The 10,070-nt window shown below is 46.9% G+C and overlaps 1 protein-coding gene across 1 annotated transcript; it reads left to right on the top strand.

The window, feature by feature from the left end:
- Positions 1 to 6,837: 6,837 nt before the first annotated feature.
- nkx6.3 (NK6 homeobox 3) lies at positions 6,838 to 9,231 on the top strand (the record flags this gene model as incomplete). Its single annotated transcript, XM_084314500.1, has 3 exons — positions 6,838 to 7,255; positions 8,130 to 8,299; positions 9,001 to 9,231. The coding sequence occupies 3 exons, from the start codon at positions 6,838 to 6,840 to the stop codon at positions 9,229 to 9,231; spliced, it is 819 nt and encodes a 272-aa protein (XP_084170626.1).
- Between the last annotated feature and the right edge of the window lie 839 nt (positions 9,232 to 10,070).

Raw genomic sequence — 10,070 nt, 5'->3', positions numbered from 1 at the left:
CCTAACATCACAGGGTCAAAGGTCAAGAACCCAACCCTGTGGCAAGGCCATAGCAGCAGAGCGCGGAGGAGGACCCAGCCCCAGGAACAGCCTGACGGCCAGGACCCCCCGGAAAGGGGGCCTGGTGAGGCCAACGATGCCGTAGCATCGAGACTCCACCAGACGGTCACTAGTGACACTACCCCCCACATCGCCAGCGTATCGGACAGGGCCCAATCCAAGAGCAGGCTCTTCCCCCCTACAGCACGCCGCCCTGAAGCACTCTACAGAGGCTACACCCCCACAACACTGTGGGGCCAGTCGGCGCACTGGGGAGACAACCCCAAGAGGTTGATCCCTCAATCCTGGCAACAGGCCAAGAGCATAACTTGACCTGTGCCCGGAGCACTGCGGACTAGACAGGCGCCTAAGGGGTCTACTGTGAACAGCACCCCGGCGGAAGGGCCGTTCGGTATGCTGTGCACCATGTCGCAGCCTCCACAAAACCCGACCCCCTAGAGAGGTCGAGGTAGAGAAGGCTGACACGATTGACAGACGTCATGAAAAGTGCGGGGGCACACTCGCAGGCAGACAGGGTCAAGCCCGGCCTAAACCCGAGAGTCGACTCTGATATCAACACACCGGGGAATCAACCACCACCCTATGTTTAGTTTAACAGGAGGCGTTGTTCCCAAGAAAAAAACTCCTAAACACAACTGCGCGTATACACCAGCTATACAGGCAGTACAAGTGTTCCAGTTTTCAAGAAGGGGTTAACCCAGGCCAACAGGTTGACGAGAACGAGTCCGGACCTGGGCCCGGCAGACCGGGACGTACACAGGGATGCCAGAGGGGTACAATAGAACCACCTCGACAGCCCCGCTGAGCAGGGGAAGGGAGGGGCGAAGGCCCCTTAGCACAGCGCAAGGTACAACACAATATGGACCAAGCAACTGCGAAGGATAACTCGTAGTGACGTACCCACAACACACACCTCCATAACATCAATCCCAGCGACGCCCGGGCCAACCCGGCATTTTCCCCCCGAAAAAGCACAAAGTCCTTCAGGGCACCAGAACAACAGATCCGCACCCCGGCGGACAACGTTTTAACTGACCTGGTCCAGCACGACCAGAACCAGTCCCGTGTCCTAGTCACGCCGCCATCCCCAGTCCTAAGAGGGGGGTAGGTACGCGCGTCGATCTAAAACATCACAGAGGGCGCCACCAAGACGGTCAGAACATGAACGCACCGTGCCCGGTGGCCCACCCCATGGGCGTGAGACCCCTCCGCCAATGCTTTGATCTACTCCGTCATCTCCCCCCAGAGATGAGCGAGAGTTCGTCGAGACTAACCTAGTACACTGGCGCTCGGAAGAGATAAAATCTCCATCCCAGTCGCTCTACAAAAAATGCTGTTTTTATAATGAGCAACCAAGGCGCGCCAGCCCATGCGTGGTTCCACACTGAAAGCACCCAGGGCTAGCGCCATGTACACGTCGAGACCCAAAACACATCAATGGTAATTCCAACAAGAAACCAGATAACGTTCCCTCCACGCCGCCTGGGACGAGCGGCAGGAAGCTGGCCAAAAGACACAGATATGGGCCCCATATGACGCGTCTGAGGGAAAAGAAACCTTAAAAGATATATGTAAACATTGAGCCATGTGACCAAAAGCTCAACACATGCAATAGAGAGCAGAGCAGAAAACAACAGTTTCCAACGCACTGCATAACTCAATCTTGACAATGACAGCGTTCCACAACATGGAGCCTGAAAAAAACTCACGGAAGTCTCACGACTAGGGATGCTCGATATTGGCTTTTTTACCGATACCGATATTCCGATATTGTCCAACTCTTAATTTCCGATACCGATATCAACCGATATCAACCGATACCGATATATGCAGGGTTTCCCCCCCCCCAAAAAACTGAATAATTTCAGGTAACTAATAATTTCACTGGATATATATATAACAAATATTGTTATTGTTTTTTTCTTTTTTTAAACCGATACCGATATTTTCCGATATCACATTTTACTGCCGATATAGGCCGATAATATCGGTCGGCCGATAATATCGGACATCCCTACTCACGACCAATAGAAACGCGCCCAGTGACGTATTCTATGGCTGGGGAAATTCCGTGACCCACCTGCCCAAATATGGCGTGGGACCAGGGAACTCCCTACCCCCCCTCTCCCCACCCTATGACGCGCTGACCCGACAGCGTGACAGGAAGACCGAAGAACAGGAGGTCCAACCCCCTGGCCAATCAGTAAAAAGGGGGGAGGGGTTTATCAGTTCACCCCTTATGACTCCATACCCCGGATACGATGAAAACAAACAAGCAGCGCATGATACCAGTTATCTAGCATGCTACATGAAAAAGCGTATATCCACTAGGATAAGCTCAACCATTGCACGTCAGCCACAGACGATAAACTCGTTTGTGAAAAAACTGGTCTTTATACAAGGCTTTAGGCTCATGTGCGAACACGTCACCCGTGTTTTCATACTTCACCAAGTAAAGAGAAAACAACAGACGTTTAAAGAGAGGGTCAAAGACCTCGGTACAAGCTACATATGTGATTACTTCTGTAGGCTAACACTCTAACCTGGTTGTGGACTCGATGTCATGTTTCCCAAATGTAACAGAATACACACAACCCCCTCAGATAAAAAAGGTAAAGTTCACTCTTACTACTTAACACCGTCTTCTTCATGATGAGGGAAGACAAGTCTTTCGACCGAGTGCTAGCCACAGGCCTTGCTAAGCACACATGTATAGCGACCAGAACAAAATTTTAAAGAAAACTGTCCTACTCCCTAAGCAAACACACAACCCCACAGCTAGGTGAGAGTTATACATCGTATCCCCAATATATAGTGAATAAACACACATTTTGTAACAAAAACTAGTCCCTCACCAGGAGGGCCTTTTTTATTTAATAACAAAATCATATGTTGGGGGGGGGACAGGGGTAAACAGGGGAGTCACTAGCGGCACCTGCCGCGTGCAGAGCGCTGTTTGCCTCCACGGGGAGCTGGCCCGGAGGAACGGTTCTGGGGAGCCTGGTCACGACGATCCCTACCGTTACCTCCGGGCGTGGGGCGGCTGGCTGCAGCGGACGAGGCACTCCCTCCACTCCTGGCCTTCTTCGCCGAAGGTCCAGCAGCGGCGGCGGTGGTGGCGGAGGCAATGGTTGCGGTCCTCTGACGCCGTTGCTTCTTCCGGACATCACTGGTGGCATCAGGTCGGGGGAAATGGGGCTGGAGCACGGAGCGCTCCTCCTCCATCTCCTTGCACAGGCAGCCGTCATCTGTTGCATGGCCGACCCGAATAGCCCAGCATCGGAGAGGGGGGTTGTGAGCAGCGGAATCCTCCTCTGTTCCGGCACACGCGCCTTCTCCAGCCAAAGGTGGCGCTGGGAGAGAGTGGCCAGGGTGCGCTCCTTCCTGGCGGCTATCGCCTGCAGCTGGGTTAGGTGCAGGATGGCTCCAGCCGCCTGGGCGTGAAGGTATCGTTGATGGTCATCCAATACCGACCCACCCGCCATCAGCCCCGACATGTAGCACGCTAGCTGCGCGATGTTGGAGGTCGCAGCTAGGCTCTGAGTCACGGCGATGTACACCTGGTCACTCCAATTAGCCAACTGCCTAGCCGATTTCCCTTGGGGAACCGGCTTTTCGCAACGGCTCCCACACCATTTCGGGACAAAGTATGGATGCCATCGGGCTATCAAGCCGAGGCACCCCGTCCTTTAGCCCCTGGACCAAACCCACCACCCGCGTGACTGGCACGTAGGCGGGGGTAAGGCCAACAATGTGGGAGATTACCTGTCCCTGTATCACGTAGGCCTCCATTGTTGGGAAGAATGGGCAGACAACGCCCGTCTCTCTCACAGGACGACGTTGCCAGAGATGACCTATCATGTCATCAGGAACAGGTGCTGGCAGTGGCTGTGGCAATGCCACGCCATTAGCGGCTACGGCGGCCACCATGAGCTCGAGGAACAAGGCAAGCAACTCCCCTTGCGTACCTCCCTCCACGTCACTCGCGTCCCTCACATACGGGAGGCTGCCACGGGCGCCACCATCCGACGCGGCAGATAGCTGGGCATCTTGTCTCGGGGTCAGAGGTTCTAACCCAACCCTGGAGTACAAGGGACCCCAAGGAGACGCAACACTCCCTGCCACTCCCCGAGGGGGAGAGTGATACGTCTCTACTGGGGCTTCAAACAAGAGAGCTCTCGCCCCCTCCATATACTCCTCAGTCTCCATCGGAAATGGAGACGAGGCAAGAGAACTCTCGTCCGGCTCCAGCACAACATCAAAGCCAGGCCGTTTGCCCCTACTGCTCGCCGCCTTACGACGAGAGCGAGCTGAGGCGAAGAGTCTGCGTCGCAAATCCCCTGCCACCAGAGGAGCTGTCGGCCTATCGGCCGACTGTCCACTGGCGGGGGAACAAGGGCCGGAACCAGGCCATCTCACGGGAGATGGAGGCTCAACGGCCCCTCGGCGAGGCAAACTCACCACCGGGCGCCGCCCAGGCATATCTGGCTGCCACGACCACGGAGCCAGAGACGCCCCACAACGCACGGAGGACGCGCCGATGGTGAAGCGCTGGTGAAGGGTGACGTTGCGAGCGTCCAAACCCTCCGAAGGTGCAAACATTATTTCTTAGCTTTTCTCGTAAAATTGCGAGAGAGAGAAAAATAAGATACAATGTCCACGTAGCTCCTTTCCAACAACTATTTCGGCACTAAACTCAAAGTGGTGTATACAGTCACTTCTATGGTGGTGAAAATAGGGAAGGAGCTGTTAGTATGGCCACGACCCCGCTTATGTAGAGGAGCGGATGTGGGTGTGGCCAGGCGGATGGGTGTGTACATGTGAAGAAAATTATTCAGTATTAGATTGATAAGGGATGTGGTTCCACTAGAGTGCAGAGCGTAAGCTATACGATATAACTGAGAGATTAAATTTCAGTTTCATTTTTTTTGTCTTCATATATGTATATATGTTTATATATGTATATAACTATTTATACATTCATGTGTCATCACTGCAGCATATTTATTCTGATAGCCCAGTTTGTCCTGCAAAAAGAAAAGATGTATAAAACATGATTGTGCATTACAGTGTTGAGGTTATACATGCATTATTACACAAGGAGACCAGGCAAACCAAAAATGGGAAAGTCTTAGAGTAGACCTCGGAGGGTAACTGACCTCCTATAATCACACTTTTAAAGATCCCCTCCACTCAAAACATGTTTTCTCTTTAATGGTTAACTCCAACTTTGATTATACAGATTGTTATTTATCCAGAACTTGTCACCAGAGCACCTTTTCACATTCTTCCACTGGAGAGAGCTTCTTTGTACCTCCCTGAAATCTGAGTTGCATGTGTGATATCACTAATAGGTTGAACCTCTCCTGGTCCAGTATGTGGTAACGTTTGGCTTCAGCATACTCCGAAACATACTGAGTTGGCATTGACATGTTTATTGACAATATATTGATAATATGACGTTGTATATTATTGTTTATATTACTTGTATATATTACCCATTGCCTTTATTCTTAAGCTTAGCATTGTATTTTATTCATATTACTTTTTTTTATCATGTCTACTCTATTTTATTATGTATTCTATTTTATTATTTGTATTTATGCACAAACGAGGCTGGCATGGAAAAAACTAAATCTTTACAAATTGCTATTCAATATAGAACATTTATTGATATTCAATATAGAACATTTTAAGGGTTTAAAATATGGCTGGAGGGGTTCTTCAACCAAATAAATCCACATGAAGCATTTTTCTTTTAAATAATCACTGCTGCACAGCAAAGCTTTGCATTAAGTCAAGTGGAGTTGAATACTTTCCAAGGCAAAATAGAATTAATTGGAGGATAAGGAGTATACAGTAGCTCAGTTTCATAATACAATAATACCATAATCATGACGCATTATAATGTAGCCTACTATGTCATTTTCACATAGGTGGTTATAATGCAAAGTAATTCAACTGTATATCAAAGACAGAAGCTGCATTTCCCAAATTAACATCAGCAATATGGTGCAAACAACATCTGCATCATTTCCATACATGTCTCTGTTTTTGTGGCTAGAGAAACTATGTTATTCTGTGTGTTTCCCTCCCCACAAAGCCGCCTCTGCTCCGCCACACTTGGCTAGCCATGACAGGCCATCAAAAATCAACTTGTTCCCACTCCACCTGTTCAAAACGCAATTAATCTACAGCTGTCCAATAAAAGGCTTGGCTTTCACCAGGGAGCCAATAGAAATGCATTAGCGCTGCAAGACCCTGGCCAATCCAGGGCAGCATTCTAATGTGGCCTATCTTTATCAAGGTGCCACTCCATTTCAAGATAGTGCTTATTTATGACCCCAGAGGAGAGAGCAGGCAGGAAGTGACTGCCTCCAGGAGCAACTGTAGAATATCTTATTGGAAGTTCACCTGGGGTTGATTATGGGATTATCACACTCAAAGCTATGGCTGGGCAAAGGTGAAGGGAGAGAGTGAAGAGAACCTTCTACTGGCACATCCTCTCTTCTAAGTTAGGAACTTTTTGCAGACACCAGGGACTTGGGAGAGGACATCTGGTGAAAAGGTAGGAGACATTAGCATCGGCGTCCATTGTCTCAAGCGTTTGAATGTGGAGAAACTTCTGGTTGCGATCAGAGACCTATCCAGGTAGATCAAGATAGATCTATCCAGTGTCAGTGAGAGATCTGAGGTGAACTCCCGTGGGCCCGTCTGGTTTTTTTCCTGACTGGACCTATATATGTGGGTGAAACCTGGGGGTAAGAGCCACTTCCCATGGATCCAAACATCCAGGGGTCTTTCCTGTTCAACAACGGCCTGAACCAGTTCCCCTCGGACCTCAAGGCTCCCGTGTGCCAGTACTCCGTCCACAACTCCTTCTACAAGCTCAACCCGGGCCTGAACAGTCAACTGGCAGCAGGCACCCCTCACGGCATCAGCGACATCCTCAGCCGCTCTATGGTGGGCGGCATGCACTCCACGGGCACCACCACCCTGCTGTCCGGATACTCGACCGTGGGGGGCTTCGGCCCGTCCGTCACGGGCGCAGGGATGTACTATAACCGAGACTACAACCCTTCCCTGGGAGGCTTCAACAAGCCGGGCTCCGAGTGCCCCATGAAGGGTCGCACCGTCAGCTGCTGGGCAGAGAGCGGCTATGACTGGAGAGGAGGAAGGCAGCAGTGCTCCAACAGTGAGTGGACCTGTGCATTGCTGTAGCTTGAATTCAGCATCCAGCACTTCTCTAACTCACTCACTTTAACTCCCTGAGCTAAACCGCTCCGCTGGGTCCTGCTGTTACCTGCTGTATCAGTGATCTAGGAATCACCTTATTCAGCTTGTGGTCTGTTTAAAAAAACAAAACAGAGATTTTTTTTAATTAATTTTAGTCAAGTAAATCTGTCAGGAAGCAATCTAATATTCTTCTTCTAAAATTGAGAAACATCAAGCAAGTGGATGTAGTTTCGTATGTGATAAAAAAAAAAGGCCTTTATTTCTAAGGTGCAGTGTATTGTATTCTGAATTGTATGATTAGTATTGTAATTATCTATATCTAACGGTTTTATTTATAGTGATCATTCGATATGAATAATTACCAACATTACCTCAAATGATTTTTTTTTTAATTACTACAAAATTTAAAGTGGATGATGAAAGCATGTGATAGTTCAGAGATGCAGTCAAATATACTGAATATATAACTATATATTATGTAGCCTACATTAATACATGGATAATACTTTATCAAGAAGAATCACACAGAAGAGATTTTTAGGATCAGTTTTCACTTAATAAGACATTAGGCCACAGTAATGTTACAAGACCAAATGGTGCCGTATAATAATGTCTGATCGTTCTAACAAATCACAAAATGTTCACATACTTTCCCATTCATTATATTCCATTTTTGTACAAAATGTGTACTTTTCTGATGATTAATTTCTATGAAAACTATCGATATCTGTGTCGATATCTTCTCTCTCCATATATCTATGTAATTATCTACAATTGATATATTATCAAACACGAATAGGTATGATTTGATATGTTTTTTATTACATTTTTAGACAGTGGTCATCTGGGGGAGATGACTGGGAGGAAGAAGCACACCAGACCAACATTCAGTGGACATCAGATATTTGCCCTGGAGAAAACCTTTGAGCAGACCAAGTACTTGGCAGGGCCTGAAAGAGCGAGACTTGCTTATTCCCTGGGCATGAGTGAATCACAAGTCAAGGTAGATCACAGTACAGTCTCCTCCCCATCATATGTATATATTCTCTGTTAGGATCTATGGGTAACAGTACTGTATATTTGCATATCGTATATGTCACAAATGTAACAGTACTATATACCTGTATGTCATGTATGTCCCTATGCCATAAATGTCATGATGTCATGTATGTTGTGTATGTCATAAATGTCACTATGAATTGAAAATGGGGGACCCTGATGTAAACAAGACAAACGTCTTTCTCTGGTCTGCATCCCCTTAACAATTGTGTGTATTCAGCCGTACTGTATTGTACCCATTCTGTAATCTGTTAAATAAAGTTTTCATTCATTCATTCATTCATCAAAAGTCAACAATTACAAATATCTATTCATGCATGAATGAGGCACTTGATGGATTACAAGTAGAATCCCACAAATGGCATTCTATTGATCATGGCGCTTGTATAACGTTGCTGTTAGATCAAAACCTCATAATATCCATATGTCAGTTTTTCAGGAATTAAGAAAAATACCTTTAACAATTTTCATAGGACCATGAATACTTTGAATAAAAGAAAGCAAGAAATTAGGAAACACTAACATTTTTGTCCCACAGTTTTGATCTGACAACAGTGACAAGTGGTACGCTGTACAAGTTGTGATGCGCAGATAATAAGTTGACCCGCTGCCTTGACTACAGAAACCCTTCTTTGACTGCTGTAGGTGTGGTTCCAGAACCGCCGCACCAAGTGGAGGAAGAAGAGCGCCTCGGAGCCCAGCTCCACCCAGACAGGCCATGGGGGACAGGGCGGAGAGACCTCGGAGAACGAGGTGGAGGACGAGGAGTACAACAAACCCCTGGACCCCGACTCAGATGACGAGAAGATACGACTGTTGCTGCGTAAACACCGCCGGGCTTTCTCTGTTCTGCGCCTCGGACCACACCACGTCTGACGCATCACAGAAAGCGTGCACACACACACACACACACACACACACACACACACACACACACACACACACACACACACACACACACACACACACACACACAGAGACACTCAAATCTGTTAGCAGACATGCATGTTGTAACACAAGGAATTAAAATGAATACTTGATTTTTTTTCTCTTTCTTTTCAATTCAAACTTTTATCAATGGACATTTTAAGCATGTTCAAAAAGGAGCCATTCCTGTTTAACCCACAAACAGACAAAAAAAGTATCAGCGGTATAGCCCATGAAGTGAGGAGGAAAATTACATTCATTACTTCAGTTTTTAAGTTGGTTGTATTGTGATTCTGGAATATGAGGGAATTATTCAGTATCATACAACATTTTGTAATAATAATTAAAACATTTGTAAAAAGATGAAAAGAAAATGAAATATATCATCTTGAGAACATTTGGCTATATGAAAAAAACAAAAAAAAAACAATAAACCTGCACGATGCTTTAAAAATTCTTGATAAAGACAAAGAAATTTCAGGTCAGTAAATTATTTGTACTTTTTTTTCTTTTTTACATAAAGTGCTATGGCCAACCCTGTCATAAATCCAGAATTTCCTTTCTGTTCTGTTTCTTGTCTATTTGATCTCAGTCAGACTGGGCTGTTACAGGATTATGAGCACAGGGTTTGGCTGTTTGCTCTGATTCATTCAGAAAAGTCACAGAGTGTCGTTGCTGTTGCAGGAGCTGAAGATACGCAGAGTCTGTAAAATGTAGGCAGATGTACTTGTGAAACGCAGACCGGCAAGCTTTAAAATGTACTGTATGATAACCTTGGAGCATTCGAT

Source organism: Notolepis coatsorum (genome assembly GCF_963971535.1).
Source record: "Notolepis coatsorum genome assembly, chromosome: 1".
NCBI classification, from domain to species: Eukaryota; Metazoa; Chordata; class Actinopteri; order Aulopiformes; family Paralepididae; genus Notolepis; species Notolepis coatsorum.
This window is presented reverse-complemented; position numbering and strand designations above follow the sequence as displayed.